At 41.6% G+C, this 23,686-nt stretch overlaps 1 protein-coding gene across 2 annotated transcripts in view; it reads right to left on the reverse strand.

The window, feature by feature from the left end:
• LOC143769935 (hexokinase-1) overlaps positions 1-23,686 on the reverse strand; it is a 113,309-nt gene that overhangs the window by 20,593 nt on the left and 69,030 nt on the right. For both annotated transcript variants that reach the window (XM_077259007.1, XM_077259008.1), the window contains exons 4-14: positions 19,201-19,320; positions 12,091-12,186; positions 11,204-11,303; positions 10,939-11,122; positions 9,474-9,629; positions 7,466-7,699; positions 6,039-6,343; positions 4,427-4,575; positions 2,605-2,724; positions 2,397-2,492; positions 589-688 (exon numbers count right to left, since the gene is read on the reverse strand). In XM_077259007.1, coding sequence (XP_077115122.1) covers positions 589-688; positions 2,397-2,492; positions 2,605-2,724; positions 4,427-4,575; positions 6,039-6,343; positions 7,466-7,699; positions 9,474-9,629; positions 10,939-11,122; positions 11,204-11,303; positions 12,091-12,186; positions 19,201-19,320 — 1,660 coding nt within the window. The remainder of the gene's footprint in view (positions 1-588; positions 689-2,396; positions 2,493-2,604; positions 2,725-4,426; positions 4,576-6,038; positions 6,344-7,465; positions 7,700-9,473; positions 9,630-10,938; positions 11,123-11,203; positions 11,304-12,090; positions 12,187-19,200; positions 19,321-23,686) is intronic.

The following is a 23,686-nucleotide window of genomic DNA, read 5'->3' on the forward strand; positions in this document are numbered from 1 at the left end:
TAAGTGACACATCGCTGGAATCCGGCTCTCTGCCCCTATATCACGGTGGTGCCCACTCAGCCAAGTGTGCCTATGTTCTCTGTGAGCAAGCGACTATCAGACATCTTGAGTGACTGCTTATTTCTTAGTCAACAAAAGGATCGACAGTCTGAAATCGGACATGCCAGATTCTTATCTCCTAGACGTCTTCTATTGGGGGCCACAGTACACATTAGACTGTCGCCCGAGCCCATCGATATAGGTGGGTTCTGCTGTCATTACTAAATATACCCAGATAAAGCTGTGGTGCTATCATAATGTGATTCTGCAAAGGGGAAGCTGATATAAGCCTAGGGGCAGAGACAGACTGCCATATTTCTCGAGCGAGAATCACATCGTAAACCTCGTACTGACTGTCGGCTCTCCTGACCTGAGCTTGACAGCTGCATAGACATTCATCATACCGTCCTGCTCAGGTCAGGAGAGGTGCGGGCCAGTCTGTGCAGTGCGACACGATTCTCGCACGAGAAATACGGCAGTCTGTCTCTGTCCTAAAAATTAAAAATATGATGGTTGTGTAGATAATATGTACAAAGCGTGCGTACTTACCCACAATGAGACCAATTTCACAGTTTGGATCTTCATATGCACAAGTCATCATTGTCCCGACAGTGTCGTTTACTATGGCGACTACATCAAGGTCAAATTCCTGTTATAAGATATGGAGACATACTATTAATCCAGAATTGATTTTCTGTGATGCTCCTCAGCTCATTAGGACTAAGCAATTCATCTGTCCAAGAAACTATAAGGCCACATTCACACGCTGAGTATTTGGTGAGTTTTTATCTCCATATCTGTAAGCCAAAACCAGCAGTGGGTGATAAATACAGAGGTGGTGACGTGTTTCTATTATACTTTTCCTCAGATTGTTCCACTCCTGGTTTTGTCTTACAAATACTGAGGTAAAATACTGACCAAATACTGCTAGTGTGAACGTGGCCTAATATTACCATACAGGAGGTAAATCTTAGCACCTGAGCTAAGGATATATGCCCAGAATGGTATAGCCATTGTATATGTGATACAGTAGCATGAGATTTACCAATCTAAGCCCTTGGATGGACATTGTGGGCACCATTGTAGCCAGATCTATAGCTGACATCCTTCAATGTAGATGTCAATCATCTTCTGATCACTTTCTTCTGCATGACTAATGATTGATACAATAGGCCCATTATCAGGGCTAAGTATACATGTGGACAATTAAAGGGGTAACACATTAGAATGATAAGGAACCCAATCATGAATCAATATATTATAAATATCATGTTATGAATTCTGATTTGCTCTTCTGTTATAGAAACAGAAAAAAAATCATTCTAGTGACAGATTCATCACAATGATGACAAATACAAACTGTGGAGTACAGACCCTACTGACTATAATAGGGTCCATTGGGTCTGTATAATGGTGGAAGTCCTTTTATGGGAATAAATAGGGCGGCATGCTCCACTTTATGTTAAAAATGATGGAGCAATAGAGGCTCGTAACTGAGCCTCCAACACAGATATCAACAAGGCCTTACCTGTAACAGAGGTGGTATGGGTTTTTCCTAAAAAAACTTTATTTTTGGCCATGGACATTGCAGTTTGGCCTTGTTAATTTGAATAGGACTGAGCAACAAAACCAGAAACAGCCTTATGGCTTATGCAGACATCGGTAAGAATTGGTCCAAGCATGGACCGCCAATGCACAGATTGGCCGTGGTTCTCCTGACCCAAGCATGACAGCTTCATAGAAATATATGAATCTGTCACACTCTGGTGGGGAGAGACATGGCCAGTCCGGGCAATGGAGTCAGAGATCGGACTGAGATCCACTGACGTCTGAATGAGCCTTTAGGACAAGAGAAGCGCTGCATCTGGGAGAAAAACCCTACAGGCTATGATATATAAAACAGTGGGGGCTTATAAGGGTAAGCCACCGGAAGAATGGCCAGGCCGTTTTTTTTTTAGCCGCTTCACAGCTTTTGAAGCCTGAAGCAGTTAAAAAAGCGAAAAAAAAAAAAAGGAACATATACACAGCAAGTTATTTTGACATTGCTGTGCATATTGTATGTTCATTATTTTTAACATTTATTGAGATCTTTGTCAGGCGGAATCCACCTGGAAAAGAAATCATCTGCACATACATTAGGGGAAGGGGTAAAAAATATAATAAAAAAAAATTACCATCTTAATCCACTCCATGTTATAAATGTTCATGGGTGGCTAATAATCGTCCAGGATTGTGAATAAGTCCCGACCTAACCCACTGAGTTATGTTACCTTCACATTAAGCCCCAAAGCCTTTGTCAGTTATATACAAGAAGGTATGAAACACATAGTGTAAGAAAGCTTGTTTTACACTCGTACCTCTCGCCTCTTGATTCCTTCCCTTAGCAGGTTAACCACGTCTTCACCCTCACAGTCAGTTGCTTTAAAGCCCTTGGTCCATGTCAGCAGGATCCCCTGTATATACATACACACTGTTACATCACAAGTCAGTGTATGTGTCCTAACCTCTAAATATATTCAATTTTATGACAAATCCCACAACCCCATAGTTGCCGTCATGACTTACAGCATCCAAACTGGTTTGCTTGCAGGGGAACGAGAAGGTGAAACCAAGAGGAAGTCGTGCCCCTTTAATTCCCATGTAATCCAAGAAATCCGAGATGCAGTGAACAATGTGATCAAAAAGCTGAAACAAGACAATAATAATATTGGTTAGAAAACTAAACATAGAAAAACTGATTCTCAGTGACATCACTGGTAATGCAGGGGGGACAAATAATGCACCCGCATCTCATATGCATTCAAATTGTACTTATTTTTCTAGGGCCCAAATTTGACTGGAGACGACAGATCGATATCCAGCATAAAATGTTGGCGAAATCAGAATAGAGACACACTTTAGACTGTTAGACATTAGTCTAATGTGTATTGGGGACTTTAATGCCAGGTTTTCTTACAGCTGAGGTCCCTGCATGGAGACATTTTGTTAGCTACTTATCGTCAAGAGTCAATACTTTGTAGAACCTCCTTTTCCGGCAATTACTGCTGCAATTGTTTTGGGGTAAGACTCTATCAGCTTTGCACATCTAAAGACTGAAACTTTTGCCCATTCTTCTTTGCAAACTAGCTATAGCTCAGTGAGATTGGATGGCGACATCAGTGAACAGCAATTCTCAAATCTTGCCAGAGATTCTCAATGGGATTTAGGTCTGGACTGTGACTGGACCATTCACACATACACACACTAATATTCTTTGATGTAAACCATTCTATTGTAGCTCTGATAGTATGTTTAGGGATATTGTCCTGCTCGAAGGTGAATCTTCCTCCGGGATTGCCCTGTTTTTGCTCCATCCATCTTCTCACCAACTCTGACCAGCTTCCCTGTCCCTGCTGAAGAAAAGCATCCACACAGCATGATGCTGCCACCACCACGTTTGACAGTAAGGATGGTGTTTCAGGGCTAAGTGCAGTGGTAGTTTCCACCACACGTAGCGATTTGCATTTAGCTTAAAAAGTTCTACTTCGGTCTCATCTGACCAGCGCATCTTCTTCCACATGCTAGCTGTGTCCCCTAAACGGCTTTTTGCAAACTGAAATGGGACTTCTTATTTGAAAAATGGCTTTCTCCTTGTCACTATTCCATAAAGGCCAGATTTATGGAGTATATGACTAGTGGTTGTCCTACCTGAGCTGTGGATTTCTGCAGCTCCTCTAGAGTAACCTTGGGCTTCTTGGCTTCTTCTCTAATTAGTGCTCTCCTTGCTTGGGATATCAGTTTAGGTGGGCGGCCATGTCTTGGTAGGTTTTGAGTTGTGCCATACTCCTTCCATTTTTGGATGATGGATTGAACAGTGCTCCGTGGGATGTTCAGAGCTTGAGATATTTTTTATAACCTAACCCTGATTTAGTCTTCTCCACAATTTTATCCCTGACCTGTCTGGTTTTCATAATGCTGTTTAATCCCTAATATTCTCAAAAAAATTCTGAGGCCTTCACAGAACAGCTGTAGTTATTCTGAGAACAAATTACATACATGTGGACTCAATTTACTAATTATGTGACTTCTAGAGGTCACTCAGGCTTTTATTTAGGGGTATTAGACTATAGGGGGCTGAACACAAACGCACATCAAAATGTTCAGATTTATATTTTTAAATATTTTGAAAAACATGTATTGTTTCCTTTACACTTGTACACCTCACAAATACTTACTACTTTGTGTTTGTATATCACATAAAATCCCAATAAAATACATTTAGGTTTGTGGGTTTAACATGAAAATATGTGGAAAAGTTCACGAGTTATGAATACTTTTTTAGGGCACTGTAAAGTCATAAGGTTTCTTAATGGACATAAAGGATAGATGTATTATCTATCTAACTTACCTCATCCCCAGTCCCTTGCATGACATCTGTAGGAATGGCATAGATTTTATTATGCATTTCCACTGTTCTTCTTTTCCCACTGCGAATCTTCACAAGTAAAACTCTAAAGTTTGTTCCTCCAAGGTCCAAAGCCAGAAAATCACCATTTTCTAGAAAAGTTACCAATGAAACGTGATAAGTATAGATGATACACAATTAACAAAAAAACAAAGACCTTGCTTGCCTAAGGGTACTGTCACACAGTGGCACTTTGGTCGCTACAACGGCACGATCCGTGACGTTCCAGCGATATAGTTACGATATCGCTGTGTCTGACACGCTACTGCGATCAGGGACCCCGCTGAGAATCGTACGTCGTAGCAGATCGTTTGAAACTTTATTTCGTCGTCAAGTGTCCCGCTGTGGCGGCATGATCGCAGCGTGTAACAAAGGTGTGCACGATATTCCCAATGTCCCATATGACTTCTACATCGCAACTACGTCATGAAATTATCACTCCAGCGCCGTGCAGTGCAAAGTGTGACCGCAGTCTACGACGCTGGAGCGATAATCAAGCGACGCTGCAACGTCACGGATCGTGCCGTCGGAGCGATCAAAGTGCCACTGTGTGACAGTACCCTTAGAGAAAGTTAAGTTGACCATACACATTAGATCAGGGGTGGGAAACCTCACGCATGGGGTCCATTCACAGCCCTTGATGATATTTTATCTGGCCCCGGGCAGATTTCAGGGGACCGCAGTGCTTGGACCGGCGGCTGTATTTTGATGGCCTCCGGTTCATTCATTTCTTCTTGTATTGTATCTGAATTGTAAAGCACTGTGGAATATGTTGGCGCTATATAAATAAAGCCTATTATTATTATTCGTGCTCTGTGAGCTCACGCACGCAGTGTTCACTACTGAATGCTGAGACACATGCAATGAAAAATTACGTCCTGATACCAGTGCAAGCGTCAGGACGTACTTTATGGGTAGAGTTAGCGCACACTTTGTGCGGCCCCCGAAGGATGGTAGAAAAATCCAAATGGCCCTTGGCATAAAAGATATTCGCCACCCCTGCATTAGATCATTGGTGGCTTTGCCGGGCGATTTGGAGGAGCCCGGATGTGTATGGGGGCCTCCCACCATGCATACCAATGCTCTATAACATGATTTCAATAATGAAAGAAAATCAGATTATTTAAAAGGGTGAATATCATACATAAAATGCCATTTACAGAGACACAGGAAACATGGCATAGTTATATGCAACATATTCCCAGAATTGTCACACATGCAATGTGACTGTAGAACAGAAAGTACCTTGCTTTTATTACAATTTTTGATGATTTTCTTTTCATTATAAATATAAAACTTAGATTTAGGACCTTGTCCACAATCCAGCATTAACAAGTAATAACAGATGTTCAGAAAACAGGTATTGTGCTCCTCAATGGATAACTTAAAGCTCTTGGGCCCCAATGCAAAAGCTCCTATGAGGTCCCTAATTATTGCAAGTCTTTAAAGAGACTTTTTGGGCTCTTTAGGCTCCAGTGTCCAGGTGCGATTGCAACCCCTGAACCTATTGTAGTTAAGCCCCTGGTGCTCCCTATATTTGGATGGTGACCATTACCGGTGCCGTCTGGTGTACTGCGCACAAATGTTGGCAACATTTTCACTTTTGCAATTTCATGAGTCTTCTTCTTCAATCCATTCTCCATCTCAACCCGCATCCTTCTCTTCACCTCCAACAACTGTTCATGACTGAGGTTGAATTCCTCGAGTGTCTCATCCATCTGTCTCCTCTGTTCAGCCAAACGGTAAGCCACTGCTGTCACCATAGCGGCTCCCTTACCACTGCCGCTCTCGGACAACAGAAATCGCACATCTGAGTCAGGGACCAATCGCCTCACTGTTTTGTGTAAGCGTCTGGCGTATCTGCACAAAACATATAAGAGAAAATATTACGTTAACTGTATCCATCAGGTCTATTACGACTAAACTTTCTTTCTTTATATAAGATAGAGCAACAAGGAGAAAGGACCAAAAGTGCAATGTGCAGAACCATGCGGGACCCACGTAGGCGTCAGTTCTCATCGTAATAGCCAATGGCAAATCCAACACAAAAGAAACGTTATGACTCTCACCAACTTTCTTAAACTAACACCTTGACCATTAAGCTTGGTATCATAGTTTCATGGTTTTAAGGCTGAAACAGAGACATAACCTAAAATGTTGATCCAGAAGAAGGCAAAAAAGCACGCAAGGTAGATGCCAATTGCCCCATGTTAGGGGAAAAAGTCTTTGCCGACCCCACATGCAGCAATCAGACTAGTTCTCTGGATTAACTTTCCATCACAGAATCTAGTACACATAGTCTGTAATATCATACTAATCAGAAAAGGCTTCCAGGCCTTTCTTGTACTTTTTTAGTGAATTAAGTATTACAACATCATGTGGCAGAACGTTTCATAGTCTCACTGCTCTTCCAGTAAAGAATCTGCATCTGTGATTATGATTAAACCTTCTTTCCCCTAGACGCGGGGGATGCCTCCTTGTCATCATCACAAGCTTAAGTTAAAAAGATATGTAAGTAAGATCTCTATACTGTTCCTTCATATTTTTGTACGCTGTAATAAGATCGCCATTGTTATGGTTAGTTTATTGAGCGGGATGTAGCATTTCCTGGTTGTATATTTTAGGAAAATAATATTATCAATGAAGGCTACTAGATTTCTGGAGATGGGACATTTATCTAGGGAGTTATTCTGTTTGCCATTTTCTCCACCTAATGTGCAGTCGGCATCAGAATCATAAGAGGATATATTTAATGGCTTATGGAGCAACATTATAGTTACATATAGAAATGTTTAAAAATCCATTTTAGTAAAGTAGAGTAAGGAAAGTTTCCAACATCTAGAACAAATATACAATAATGGTGTCAAAGTAATTAGGGATATTGAATATCCCAAATACCCACTTCTGAGAACATCAGGTGAGTGACGATGATGATGGGAGGAGAGAGATCAATGATCAATTAATCACAGCTGGGACACTTACTGTGGATGCATCTTGTACAACGATCCATCAATGCCAACTGTGGTGCGCAGTCTGGGAACACCTTTGTTGTCCCGAAGACGGGTTAGGATCCCACCCAGTGTAGAGGCGATCAGGTTAGCTGAGCGGAAGGAAACAATTGTGCAGACATGTTGGACAGCGATACAATCTTCATGGGAGGGTTCCACCCCCAATCTGGTCAATATGTCTTTGGCTTTGCTTAAACCTTCTTTGCTCCTGAAAAGAAAATATGAATTATTGAAATGAGCACATACTGGCAGGTAATACACGACTCCTTATGACCTGTATTGTTATGACTAGGTGTTATATATATATATATATATATATATTATATATATATATATATATATACAGGCCCTTCTCAAAAAATTAGCATATAGTGTTAAATTTCATTATTTACCATAATGTAATGATTACAATTAAACTTTCATATATTATAGATTCATTATCCACCAACTGAAATTTGTCAGGTCTTTTATTGTTTTAATACTGATGATTTTGGCATACAACTCCTGATAACCCAAAAAACCTGTCTCAATAAATTAGCATATCAAGAAAAGGTTCTCTAAACGACTTATTACCCTAATCTTCTGAATCAACTAATTAACTCTAAACACATGCAAAAGATACCTGAGGCTTTTAAAAACTCCCTGCCTGGTTCATTACTCAAAACCCCCATCATGGGTAAGACTAGCGACCTGACAGATGTCAAGAAGGCCATCATTGACACCCTCAAGCAAGAGGGTAAGACCCAGAAAGAAATTTCTCAACAAATAGGCTGTTCCCAGAGTGCTGTATCAAGGCACCTCAATGGTAAGTCTGTTGGAAGGAAACAATGTGGCAGAAAACGCTGTACAACGAGAAGAGGTGACCGGACCCTGAGGAAGATTGTGGAGAAGGACCGATTCCAGACCTTGGGGAACCTGAGGAAGCAGTGGACTGAGTCTGGTGTGGAAACATCCAGAGCCACCGTGCACAAGCGTGTGCAGGAAATGGGCTACAGGTGCCGCATTCCCCAGGTAAAGCCACTTTTGAACCATAAACAGCGGCAGAAGCGCCTGACCTGGGCTACAGAGAAGCAGCACTGGACTGTTGCTAAGTGGTCCCAAGTACTTTTTTCTGATGAAAGCAAATTTTGCATGTCATTCGGAAATCAAGGTGCCAGAGTCTGGAGGAAGACTGGGGAGAAGGAAATGCCAAAATGCCTGAAGTCCAGTGTCAAGTACCCACAGTCAGTGATGGTGTGGGGTGCCATGTCAGCTGCTGGTGTTGGTCCACTGTGTTTCATCAAGGGCAGGGTCAATGCAGCTAGCTATCAGGAGATTTTGGAGCACTTCATGCTTCCATCGGCTGAAATGCTTTATGGAGATGAAGATTTCATTTTTCAGCATGACCTGGCACCTGCTCACAGTGCCAAAACCACTGGTAAATGGTTTACTGACCATGGTATTACTGTGCTCAATTGGCCTGCCAACTCTCCTGACCTGAACCCCATAGAGAATCTGTGGGATATTGTGAAGAGAAAGTTGAGAGACGCAAGACCCAACACTCTGGATGAGCTTAAGGCCGCTATTGAAGCATCCTGGGCCTCCATAACATCTCAGCAGTGTCACAGGCTGATTGCCTCCATGCCACGCCGCATTGAAGCAGTCATTTCTGCCAAAGGATTCCCGACCAAGTATTGAGTGCATAACTGAACATTATTATTTGATGGTTTTTTTGTTTGTTATTAAAAAACACTTTTATTTGATTGGACGGGTGAAATATGCTAATTTATTGAGACAGGTTTTTTGGGTTTTCAGGAGTTGTATGCCAAAATCATCAGTATTAAAACAATAAAAGACCTGACAAATTTCGTTGGTGGATAATGAATCTATAATATATGAAAGTTTAATTGTAATCATTACATTATGGTAAATAATGAAATTTAACACTATATGCTAATTTTTTGAGAAGGACCTGTATATGCTGTAAGTAGATAGTAACTTACTTCTCTATGGCAGATACGTGTTTCGTTTCAAATTTCCCTCTAGTTAGCAGCTCTGGAGTGATCCTTCCTTCGAAAAGAAGTCCTTCTTTGGCCATTTTTACCAAGATAAGTCTGACAAGTTCTCCCATATACATTCCACTGACCATCTTCTCAAACCTGCAGAGAAAGAAACACATTGCGCATACTGACATTGCAAAAATTTGATTACTCACGACAAGGCAATATGGTCTTCAATTTTCTTCCATGTCATTACCATTGAGTAGAGATGAGTGAACCTGAATTAGGAGTTCATACCACACACACCTAGTGTCCGATGCTGAACTTCGAACACAGACTTCAAGAGAGAGACAGAGATTCCAGCTCCAAATTTCAGGTCCTCATTGATTACTATAGAGTTCGAGTTCAAGTTCAGGTACAGTTCTGGTACCCGAACTAAACTTTGGACTAAAGTTCAATCAAACCTGGCGAACCTGAAATTCCATGGGTCCATTCTTCCCTACTGACGGTACAGACTGAGAGCGGATTTAGGAGCTCAGGCAAGGTACACGGCCCCGGCGTCTTCACCATCAGAAGTAATCTGGGGAACAGAGCGAGCTAGGGCACCCCTATCGTTAGGGACAGGGAAGGAGCCCCTGGTCCCGGAACACTCAACACATGCCCATAGTTTACACCACCCAGAGCTATATATATATATATATTTATATATATATATATATATATATATATATATATATATATATATGCATATATATTATTACATTCTTCGATCACCTGATGCTTATGTTTCTCACTACTTTGTAAAAGTGGACATGTACACTACTATTCTTGAAATACATTGGTTAGAACCATTTTTTGGATTTTCTTCTATAAAACTCTGCTTCTCCACTGTCTTGGCCTTGAAGAATGCCATTTCAGTAGGTATAACTGACTGCCCCTAGTAGATGTCACTAATGTGTCTCTAGGACCAGCATTGGGATTAGGAGTCTGCAGTGCAGGGCGCTAATATGCATTGTCAGCAAATGTTTCAGAGTTAAATGGTAACTAGGCTTTTAAATATGGTTTGATAGATCCTGTTCAATAGTGTTAACAGGTGGTATCCAATACCAGGGACTGCCATTGATTGATCAAAGAAGTGCTCATCTAATCCCCTGTGCACAAGCTGAGGTACATTGAGCCTCTACAGACCTCTGAAAACTTTTCCACATGGTTTGAGAAATTGGTGGGAGAACTTGGACCCCACCTATCAACATTACTAAAAAGGAGATACAACAATTTAGTAAAATGTGCCCATAAACCTTCACTTGCTGTTGTCTGATCAGTCATCCAGCAGACAGCTTTCTCCAACTCTCCCATACACACGTACACTTGGATCAACCACCAAAGTTAATGTAGCACCTTCCACATTCAACAAATGCAAAAGTGACTTTTAGGGTTTGAGCAGCCCCAGATGAGTGCAGTTACTTACAGCTGCTTTCCTGGATTCAGGGAACCTCTGTCAATCTCTCGATCAAATTCAGTCCTAATGTCTTCCAAAGATCCATCATCCCCAAAAGATCCCCATTCAGTGTTAATGCACATTCTCCCCTCATCTCCTTCTACTAAATCAATGTGTCTCAGCTCCTCCATGTAGCAGGCATTCGTTCCAGTACCTTAGAAGATAAATCACAGTAAGTCAAATGGAAAACTATCCAACATTAGACTCCTATACACAAAGGATTGTATCATGTTACCGATGATTATGCCAACTTCACAGCGCTGATCATCAAATCCACAAGTCATCATTGTCCCAACGGTATCATTTACAACAGCCATAATGTCTGCATCATAGTCCTATGAACAAGGACAGAACAATAAGAAAGCAATAACTTACTAACGTATAAATAAAACTATTTAAAAAGGATCTGTCAGCAGGTTCTAAAAACAGCATAATATAGAGGCAGAAACCCTGATTCCAGGGATAAGTCACTTGCTGGGCTACTTGCTGTAGTTTTGATAAAATTACTGTTTTCTCTCCTGCGTATCTAGCAGTTCTCTGAATGTTAAGCTGTGTATAACTGCCCACATCACTGACAGCTTTCTGCCCATAGAAAGCTGCCAATCAGTGGTGGGGTCGGGGTTGTACAGCACTCATGAATATACTTGACTACTTGGCAGCAGGTTTACTAGTCCTCTACTGATAATCTGCTGCTGATAAAACCGCGATTTTATCAAAACTACACTAGGCAGCCCAGTAAGTGACACATTGCTGGAATCAGGGTCTCTGCCTCTACATTATGCAGCTCTCGGAGTAAGTGGTAAAAACCTGGTGACAGATTCCCTTTCAGAGGATAGTGAAATCCTTTTTAGGAATAAGCCATATATAATTAATGCATCATTTATTAAATTATTCATATTTTACCATAGATGCATTTATGGTAATCACAGTACATAATGATAGTTATCTGTGACATCTGTACTTCCAAAATAAGATAGCTCTAGAAACCCTGCGTAGGTCATACTGATAGATCAACGTACGGTAGATATATTCGTCATAATACATTGAAAGTTCATTTTTAGAAGTTTATTCCTTTCTGTGCAGAATACTTTCAACTTCTGCTCAAAAGACACAACGACTCACCCCTCGTTTTTTGATGGCCTTGTTCAGCAGTTTAACCACATCCATCCCTTCGACTCCACTGGCCTTGAATCGTTTGGTCCATGTGAGCAGCACACCCTGTAGCAATAATACCGAAATAAGGGGCATATTCTAGTGATATACAGCAACCCTTCTATAGCAGGACACAGGGGTAAACTATGATAAAACTGTACTTCTCTATATCTCACGGTATTCTATTTGGAGACATTGACACCAAAGTGGCAGAAATACTCCTACTTAATAGGGAACTGCGGAAATACATAAAATGCAATTTGTCCCACTCATCACTATCCAATTACAGGTAACGTATCACAAACATTGACCTCTCTCTCAAAACCATTAATATGATTGTGTAGCCCTTTATAAGCCAGTCTATCTTTTATCTTCTACAGGGCTACACAAGCATATTAATTGCCTGGGGATACAATTTTTAACACTGTCCCATTAAGGTAGAAATGATGGCAGTCAGGGGCATGGCTTTTGTATCCTGACTCTGGAGCCTAAACGAGCCCAAGGGCAGGGGTGGACATACCGCCGATGCAGCTGCAAAGGGGCCCGGAGGTGGATGGGGGTCCTTGCAGGCAGGCAGGGCCGGCGTCACCACCCAATGCAACTGACAAGTGCCGGTGCTCACCCATGTTTTAAACTGTTTGAAATACCTCTCCCTCTTCCTCCGCAGCTCCGGTCTCTTCTGCGTCTTCTGACTCTGACGTCTCAGGGCATAGGACGCAATGACGTCACTACCGTGCGCCCTCTGTCCTGAGCACTGCACAGAAACAGAAGTCGCTGAGCAGACCGGACCTGAGGGAGAGGTAAGAATGTGATTATTTTTTTTTATATGTCAAACATTAAAGGGGGTCCATTTTGTATGGAGCATTATATGGAGCCCATCCTATATGAAGCATTATATGCGGCCCATTCTGCATGGAGCATTATATGGGACCCATTCTGCATGGAGCATTATATGGGACCCATTTTGCATGGAGCATTATATGGGGCCCATTCTGCATGGAGCATTATATGCGGCCCATTCTGCATGGAGCATTATATGGGGCCCATTCTGCATGGAGCATTATATGGGGCCCATTCTGCATGGAGCATTATATGGGGCCCATTCTGCATGGAGAATTATATGGAGCCCATTCTGTATGGAGAATTATATGGGTCATTCTGTATGGAGCATTATATGGGACCCATTCTGTATGGAGCATTATATGGAGCTCATTTTGTATGGAGAATTATATGGGGTCATTCTGTATGGAGCATTATATGGGACCCATTCTGTATGGAGCATTATATGGAGCTCATTTTGTATGAAGCATTATATGGGGCCCATTCTGTATGAAGCATTATATGGGGCCCATTCTGTATGGAGCATTATATGGAGCTCATTTTGTATGAAGCATTATATGGGACCCATTCTGTATGGAGCATTATATGGAGCCCATTCTGCATGGAGCATTATATGGGGCCCATTCTGTATGGAGCATTATATGGAGCTCATTTTGTATGAAGCATTATATGGAGCCCATTCTGTATGGAGTATTATATGGGACCCATTCTGTATGGAGCATTATATGGAGCTCATTTTGAATAGAGAATTATATGGGGTCATTCTGTATGGAGCATTATATGGAGCTCATTTTGTATGGAGAATTATATGGGGCCCATTCTGTATGGAGCATTATATGGAGCTCATTTTGTATGGAGAATTATATGGGGTCATTCTGTATGGAGTATTATATGGGACCCACTCTGTATGGAGCATTATATGGAGCTCATTTTGTATGAAGCATTATATGGAGCCCATTCTGTATGGAGCATTATATGGAGCTCATTTTGTATGGAGCATTATATGGAGCCCATTCTGTATGGAGCATTATATGGAGCTCATTTTGTATGGAGCATTATATGGAGCCCATTCTGCATGGAGCATTATATGGGGCCCATTCTGTATGGAGCATGATGTGAAGCTCATTTTGCATGGAGAATTATATGGGGTCATTCTGTATGGAGCATTATATGGAGCCCATTCTGCATGGAGCATTATATGGGGCCCATTCTGTATGGAGCATTATATGGAGCTCATTTTGTATGGAGAATTATATGGGGTCATTCTGTATGGAGCATTATATGGGACCCATTCTGCATGGAGCATTATATGGAGCCCATCCTATATGAAGCATTATATGGGGCCCATTCTGCATGAAGCATTATATGCGACCCATTCTGCATGGAGCATTATATGGGGCCCATTCTGCATGGAGCATTATATGGGGCCCATTCTGTATGGAGCATTATATGGAGCCCATTCTGTATGGAGAATTTTATGGGTCATTCTGTATGGAGCATTATATGGGACCCATTCTGTGTGGAGCATTATATGGAGCTCATTTTGTATGGAGAATTATATGGGGTCATTCTGTATGGAGCATTATATGGGGCCCATTCTGCATGGAGCATTATATGGGGCCCATTCTGTATGGAGCATTATATGGAGCCCATTCTGTATGGAGAATTATATGGGTCATTCTGTATGGAGCATTATATGGGACCCATTCTGTATGGAGCATTATATGGAGCTCATTTTGTATGAAGCATTATATGGAGCCCATTCTGTATGGAGCATTATATGGAGCTCATTTTGTATGGAGAATTATATGGGGTCATTCTGTATGGAGCATTATATGGAGCTCATTTTGAATGGAGAATTATATGGGGCCCATTCTGTATGGAGCATTATATGGAGCTCATTTTGTATGAAGCATTATATGGAGCCCATTCTGTATGGAGCATTATATGGAGCTCATTTTGTATGAAGCATTATATGGGGCCCATTCTGTATGGAGCATTATATGGAGCTCATTTTGTATGAAGCATTATATGGGACCCATTCTGTATGGAGCATTATATGGAGCCCATTCTGCATGGAGCATTATATGGGGCCCATTCTGTATGGAGCATTATATGGAGCTCATTTTGTATGAAGCATTATATGGAGCCCATTCTGTATGGAGTATTATATGGGACCCATTCTGTATGGAGCATTATATGGAGCTCATTTTGAATAGAGAATTATATGGGGTCATTCTGTATGGAGCATTATATGGAGCTCATTTTGTATGGAGAATTATATGGGGCCCATTCTGTATGGAGCATTATATGGAGCTCATTTTGTATGGAGAATTATATGGGGTCATTCTGTATGGAGTATTATATGGGACCCACTCTGTATGGAGCATTATATGGAGCTCATTTTGTATGAAGCATTATATGGAGCCCATTCTGTATGGAGCATTATATGGAGCTCATTTTGTATGGAGCATTATATGGAGCCCATTCTGTATGGAGCATTATATGGAGCTCATTTTGTATGGAGCATTATATGGAGCCCATTCTGCATGGAGCATTATATGGGGCCCATTCTGTATGGAGCATGATGTGAAGCTCATTTTGCATGGAGAATTATATGGGGTCATTCTGTATGGAGCATTATATGGAGCCCATTCTGCATGGAGCATTATATGGGGCCCATTCTGTATGGAGCATTATATGGAGCTCATTTTGTATGGAGAATTATATGGGGTCATTCTGTATGGAGCATTATATGGGACCCATTCTGCATGGAGCATTATATGGAGCCTATCCTATATGAAGCATTATATGGGGCCCATTCTGCATGAAGCATTATATGCGACCCATTCTGCATGGAGCATTATATGGGGCCCATTCTGCATGGAGCATTATATGGGGCCCATTCTGTATGGAGCATTATATGGAGCCCATTCTGTATGGAGAATTTTATGGGTCATTCTGTATGGAGCATTATATGGGACCCATTCTGTGTGGAGCATTATATGGAGCTCATTTTGTATGGAGAATTATATGGGGTCATTCTGTATGGAGCATTATATGGGGCCCATTCTGCATGGAGCATTATATGGGGCCCATTCTGTATGGAGCATTATATGGAGCCCATTCTGTATGGAGAATTATATGGGTCATTCTGTATGGAGCATTATATGGGACCCATTCTGTATGGAGCATTATATGGAGCTCATTTTGTATGAAGCATTATATGGAGCCCATTCTGTATGGAGCATTATATGGAGCTCATTTTGTATGGAGAATTATATGGGGTCATTCTGTATGGAGCATTATATGGAGCTCATTTTGAATGGAGAATTATATGGGGCCCATTCTGTATGGAGCATTATATGGAGCTCATTTTGTATGAAGCATTATATGGAGCCCATTCTGTATGGAGCATTATATGGAGCTCATTTTGTATGGAGAATTATATGGGGCCCATTCTGTATGGAGCATTATATGGAGTACATTCTGCATGGAGCATTATATGGGACCCATTCTGTATGGAGCATTATATGGAGCTCATTTTGTATGGAGAATTATATTGGTCCCATTCTGTATGGAGCATTATATGGAGCACATTCTGCATGGAGCATTATATGGGACCCATTCTGTATGGAGCATTATATGGAGCTCATTTTGTATGGAGAATTATATGGGGTCATTCTGTATGGAGTATTATATGGGACCCATTCTGTATGGAGCATTATATGGAGCTCATTTTGTATGAAGCATTATATGGGGCCCATTCTGTATGGAGCATTATATGGAGCTCATATTGTATGGAGCATTATATGGAACCCATTCTGCATGGAGCATTATATGGGGTCATTCTGTATGGAGCATTATATGGGACCCATTCTGTATGGAGCATTATATGGGACCCATTCTGTATGGAGCATTATATGGAGCCCATTCTGTATGGAGCATTACATGGGGCCCATACTGTATGGAGCATTATATGGGGCCCATTCTGTATGGAGAATTATGTGAAGCTCATTTTGTATGGAGAATTATATGGGGTCATTCTGTATGGAGCATTATATGGAGCCAATTCTGCATGGAGCATTATATGGGGCCCATTCTGTATGGAGCATTATATGGAGCTCATTTTGTATGGAGAATTATATGGGGTCATTCTGTATGGAGCATTATATGGGACCCATTCTATATGGAGCATTATATGGAGCTCATTTTGTATGGAGAAATATATAGGGTCATTCTGTATGGAGCATTATATGGGACCCATTCTGTATGGAGCATTATATTGGGCCCATTCTGTATGGAGAATTATATGGGGTCATTCTGTATGGAGCATTATATGGGACCCATTCTGTATGGAGTATTATATGGGACCCATTCTGTATGGAGCATTATATGGGACCCATTCTGTATGGAGCATTATATGGGGCCCATTCTGTATGGAGCATTACATGGGGCCCATTCTGTATGGAGCATTATATGGGGCCCATTATACTGTATGGAGGACTATATAGGAGGAAATTGACTTTTGTAAAGGGTACACAGCTGAGGACAGAAGAGAGGGTCAGGGAGCTTCACCATAGCGTTGAAAGTTGTATGCTGAGGCTGGAAGTAATGAAACCAGTTGGGTGCCGATCCTGCTGGTGAACTCAGCCATGAACAGTTAAAGAAGCAAAGGATTTCTCAGGCACGCCAACGAGGTTGGTGAAAATGATTACACTGGTCAACAGCATTTTTGGTGCCAAAGATATTTCATCGAATTTAGGGTATTTTTGGGGTGCTGATTCTGAATATGTCATCAGTTTTGCCAGATTGGCTCAAGTTTTTGAGATTTTTGGTATCTTATTTATAGCACTTGTTGGTAAATGCGACGCATCATCTCATTAATTTCTTTGGATTAGTACTTGAACTGAGCAGTTCTCAATATTGTTTTGTGTTAATTAGTGTTCTAAAAGTTTGTTCATAGCTTGATTTTTGCACTAACTTTATGTTGTTGTCTGTTTTCCAGTGAAAAGCATGAACTCATCAAGAAGAAGTTGTCTTAACGATCCAGACTCATTCTGTTACATTTGTGGTGAATACACACTGCCAAAACATAGAAGAAACATAACAGACTTCGTAAAAAAAGTGTATTTTGCCTATTTTGGGGTTATGCTTGGGGACCAAGACAAGTTTTGGGCACCACACATAGTGTGCAAAGCATGTATCGAATTATTACGAAAATGGAGCAAAGGACAAAGAAAAAGCTTCAAATTTGGTGTTCCAATGGTGTGGAGAGAGCCAAAAAATCATCATGATGACTGTTATTTATGGTAAACACAGGTACAGGCACATCTTCACAATGAGGGACAGGCCTTCTTGCAGATTCCATGTTACTCCCATTTTCGTTTCTTATGCTTATTGAATCCTTGCACTTGCACTGCACAGAAATAACAGTCATCATGATGATTTTTTGGCTCTCTTTACACCATTGGAACACCAAATTTGAAGCTTTTTCTTTGTCCTTTGCTCCATTTTCGTAATAATTCGATACATGCTTTGCACACTATGTGTGGTGCCCAAAACTTGTCTTGGTCCCCAAGCATAACCCCAAAATAGGCAAAATACACTTTTTTTACGAAGTCTGTTATGTTTCTTCTATGTTTTGGCAGTGTGTATTCACCACAAATGTAACAGAATGAGTCTGGATCGTTAAGACAACTTCTTCTTGATAAAGTTAGTGCAAAAATCAAGCTATGAACAAACTTTTAGAACACTAATTAACACAAAACTATATTGAGAACTGCTCAGTTCAAGTACTAATCCAAAGAAATTAATGAGATGATGCGTCGCATTTACCAACAAGTGCTATAAATAAGATACCAAAAATCTCAAAAACTTGAGCCAATCTGGCAAAACTGATAGCATATTCAGAATCAGCACCCCAAAAATACCCCAAATTCATTAAAATATTTTGGACACCAGAAAAAATTTTTTTTTTTGTTGACCTGTGTTATTCTTTTATTCAGACATAAAGTGCAGCTAAAAACAGGGGAGTGGATTGTCCTCATCATAAGCGGAATGCCGGGCAGGGAGGGGGCCCAGACATATTTCTTGCACAAGAGCCCCAAGCTGTCAGTGTCCGCTCCTGCCCAAGGGCCAGTTTTTTCCATAACTGGGACCCAGGAACTTTGCGTTACTCTTCTGCAGACTCGTTACTTATCTAACAATTACTCACTAGCCGTATTTGCATTATGTTACCTCATCTAATTTTGATTGACTGCATGGGAAGGAAAAGGTGAATCCAACTGGCAGTTTCTTGTCTTTGATCTGCTTCTTCTCCATGAAGTCTCCAAGGCATTCAGCAACATGGTCAAAAAGCTGGAATAGAGAAAAACAGTACACTACATTACTGCAGGAATAATAAAGAAAATGAACACATCGTACAAAAGGTGAGACAGGCACTGCGGGTGAAATAAGTATTGAACACGTCACCGATTTTTCTATATCACAAGTCAGTGAATTATTAATATTTAGAGCACTGTGTCCTAACCTACCGAAACTTTATATACATAGCGGCTGAAGTAAGTATTGAACATGTCATCAGTTTTCTAAGTAAATATATTTCTAAAGGTGCTATTGACATGAAATTCTCACCAGATTTTGGTAACAACTCATCCAATCCACGCAGGCAAAAAAATCAAACCATAGATGTCCATAAATTCAGATATGTGTAATAATGAAAAATGACACAGGAAAAAGTATTGAACACACTTATTAAAATTTAATTAATACTTCGTACAAAAGCCTCTACCGACGTCTGATGAGAATTTCATGTCAATAGCACTTTTAGAGTGATGGGGCGTGACTTCCGACGTCATTGTGATTGACAGCCAGCTCCCCCAGTTAGGCAGCGGGGATCCAGTTATCAATCAGAATGACGTCGGAAGTCCTGCCCCGTCGACAAAATGGAGTGTAAAAGAAGCCTCTGCTCTGTTGCGTGACATCACAATAACAGTAATTTTGACCATGGGTGTCCCATCTTTTACAAGCCACTGTATATCTATAAACCAAGGCTGCAGAGGATATTACTGTTTGCTGGAAAGTTTATGGGACTAAAGAGGCCACAAAATGTTAAGTAAATTCAGCTGCCAAGACAGTCGTTAACATGTTTTCCCATGTATACGTTGTCATAAAGATTGGTCGGCGCACTTTGACAGGATGCGAATGTTTCTCAAGTTTCACACGTCACCATTCACAGGCCGAGTATTAACCGTCCCGAGTCTCCAGACTCGTATGCCTATACGGTTATTGAGTTTAGGCCCGGAGAGCTGTGGCCGGTCTGGACACTGACATCAGTACTTGGACTGTGAATGTGAAATATGGGAAAGTGCCAACAGTAATATGAGTAAATGACACAACTGTAGCGTTCACTTCATTATAGCCCCAGAACGATTGACTTGGTCATTGCAGAAGGACAATATTTTTCATTTATGGATGGAGAAGTTTGGATCATGGTCAATCTCTTTTTAATGTGTGACTTTTTCCTAATGATAGAAATGGAAGCACGTGGAGCAAATTTCCCACGTCTGCCCGTATTACGGCTGCGCTCATATTGTCATCTGGGGTGAATGCAGCGGATGCGAACTACAGAAGAAACAGTTATCCTACTAACAAATGAACACAAAGGTTAATTGTAATGGTCGGCTGTTTACTGAAATATTGTTTCTTAAAATGTTCCTAAGTACCCCCCCCCCTCCACCGCCAGGGATAGACCGCCTGACCACACGCAATTACCATTGTTCTATACATCTGAGCTGCCTCGATATCACAACATCTGTTACATGATGTCAAATAAGGCAAGAAAAATTAAAAAAATATAAGAATAACTAGAAAGACTTTGAAGAAAATCCACCTGCCATCTACAAACCATAGTTTACCTGGCCATAATTTAGATGTTGCTTTCAAGGGTATCATTTTGTAAAATGTTGTAGTTTAACTTTTTTTTTTGCTTACACTGGGTTGTCGCTGTGACTGTCCCGGATTAAAATAAATAGTCGTTGTAATAGGGAAGAATACATTACAGGGCTACACAGAACTTCCCATATCTGTCCTCTTGCCTGCAAATCCATCAGTGGCATCCATTGACTGACAGCCGCCTGTAGCCTGGAGGCTACTAATGTAGTATATGTTAGAAGGGCTTACTCCACTATTAGATGTGAGCATTAGCATGAAGCATTTAGCATGGAAAGACACATAATGAAACCACAGGTTATTAATAGATTGCTCTCATCAGCGACTCTTATTCCCCTTGGGCATAGAGGAACATGCTAGCCAACAAAATAATATCTGCAGCTCTTGCACCAGGGAAATTGTTGATAGCATTACAGAGAATCTGTCAGCAGGTTTTGCTACCCCAATTCAGAGCAGCATAATGTAGAGTCAGAGACCCTGATTCCAGTGATGTGTCACTTATTGGGCTGCTTGCTGTCATTATGATAAAATCGCAGTATAGTCTGCTGCAGATCTATCCGTTCTCAGAAAACTGAGCTCTACAGTGTGTCCGTAAAGTCATGGTGCACTTTTGACCAGTCACTGGAAAGCAACAAAACAAGATAGAAATGTGAAATCTGCTCCAAATAAAAGAAAAACTCCCCCAGTGCACCTATTCAGTGGACTTTGATGTGGGCTCCATTTGTTGCCCTACACACATCCAAACAATAGTGAAGTTCTTGCCACACACGGGTAAGGACGTCTGGTGTAACAGAGTGAATGACGTCTGTGATTCTCTGTTTTAAGTGATTAATGTCGTTGATACGTTCAATGTACACCGGTTGCTTCACTTAACCCCAAAAGTAAAAGTCTAAGGGAGTCAGATCCGGGGATCGTGGTGGCCATGGCTTGACAGAACCCCTGCCTATTTACCGCCAGGTGAATGTTCTATCCAGAAACTCACGAACAATGGTGGCGCAGTGTGGAGGAGCGCCGTCCTGTTGAAAGATGACACATTCTTGAAATTGTGGCACTGCATACAATTCCAACACGTCAAGATACGGATTTGCCGTCACAGACCGCTCCGCGAAAAAAAATGGGCCCATCACCTTATCATGCATCAGGCCACACCACACGTTCACTTTAGGGGTGTTACATTCAGGTCGCCTCATCGCTAAACACAATCTTCTGCAAAAATCTTGCATCATTGTCAATCTCATGAAGCATATCTGTAGCAAACGCGCATTGTGTGGGTCTATCCACCGGTTTGATAGTGGGCAACAGAAGCAATTTGTACCTCGTAAAACAGAGACGTTTCTTTAACACCTTATGAACTGTAATCTTGCTTAGGTGTAATTATCGAGCACACGAACGCACAGATTTTTTTTAGGGCTCCTTAGGTAACTATCCCGTATAGCCTCTACAGACTCATCACTGACTGATGGCCCACCAGAACGGGGTTCCTCCACCAAACTGCCGGTTTCCTTCAACTGCTTACCCCACCGAGTAATGTTATTCCTATGTGGTGGCGCTTCGTTATAAACGCGCCCATATTCACGTAGCACTTTGGTCACGGATTCAAGTTTAGCGAGCCACAGAACACACTGAACTTTCCTCTGTACCGTCCACATCTCGACTGGCATGGAAAACCACACAGCTGGCATAGGCTTGTGGCTGCATGATGTCACAGACCTGGCAGTGTATTAATCAGAGTTCAGTTTATCAGGGGTTAATCTGACTGGGGGCTCAGCAACAGCTTAGGCTACTTTCACACTAGCGTCGTACTCGGCCCGTCGCAGAGCGTCGGGCCGACGTACCGACGCTAGCGTTGTATATGCCGCACAACGGGGGCAGCGGATGCATTTTTCCAGCGCATCCGCCGCCCCATTGTGAGGTGCGGGGAGGTGGGGGCGGAGTTCCGGCCGCGCATGCGCGGTCGGAAATGGCGGTCCGTCGGCCGCAAAAAACGTTACATGTAACGTTTTTTGCAGCCGACGGTCCGCCACAACACGGTGCAACCGTCGCACGACGGTTGCGACGTGTGGCAATGCGTCCCAAATGCGTCGCTAATGTTAGTCAATGGTGAAAAAACGCATCCTGCAAGCGCTTTTGCAGGATGCGTTTTTTCACCAAAACGACGCATTGCGACGTATTGCAAAAAACGCTAGTGTGAAAGTAGCCTGAAATGAGTTTGTGTTGTTTGATTGGTTCTTGTTATCTCTCCTCATGAACAGGTCTGATATGATTGGGCCAGAGAAAGGGCGCCAAAATGTAAACTATAAATAGAACCTGTGACTGGTCAAAAGTGCACCATGACTTTACAGACACACTGTATAAAACCCCGCCTATAGCAGTGATTGGCAGCTTTCTGTGTACACTGTGCATAGGCAGACAGCTGCCAATCAGTGATGTATACGTGGCTATACAGTGTTCATGAATATGGAAGACTATATGACAGTAAGGTTACTAGTCCTATAGTGTTAATCACCTGTTGAGAAAACGGTGATTTTATTGAAACTACAGGCCGGTAAGTGGCACAATACTGGAATCAGGGTCTGTGTCTACGTTATGCTGCTCTCAGACTAAATAGCAAAAACCTAGTGACAGCTTCCTAATATCTGTCTTTCATTCAGTAAGTAGAGGCTCCAGACTAATATATAGTCAATAAAGCTTGTGCCCTCTTCATGAATTCTTCTCCCATTTATAAAACATTTTAGTTCCACTTTTTCATTGTCATAAATGATTTCTATACACA

The sequence above is a fragment of the Ranitomeya variabilis genome, chromosome 4, assembly GCF_051348905.1.
Source record: "Ranitomeya variabilis isolate aRanVar5 chromosome 4, aRanVar5.hap1, whole genome shotgun sequence".
Lineage (NCBI taxonomy): Eukaryota > Metazoa > Chordata > Amphibia > Anura > Dendrobatidae > Ranitomeya > Ranitomeya variabilis.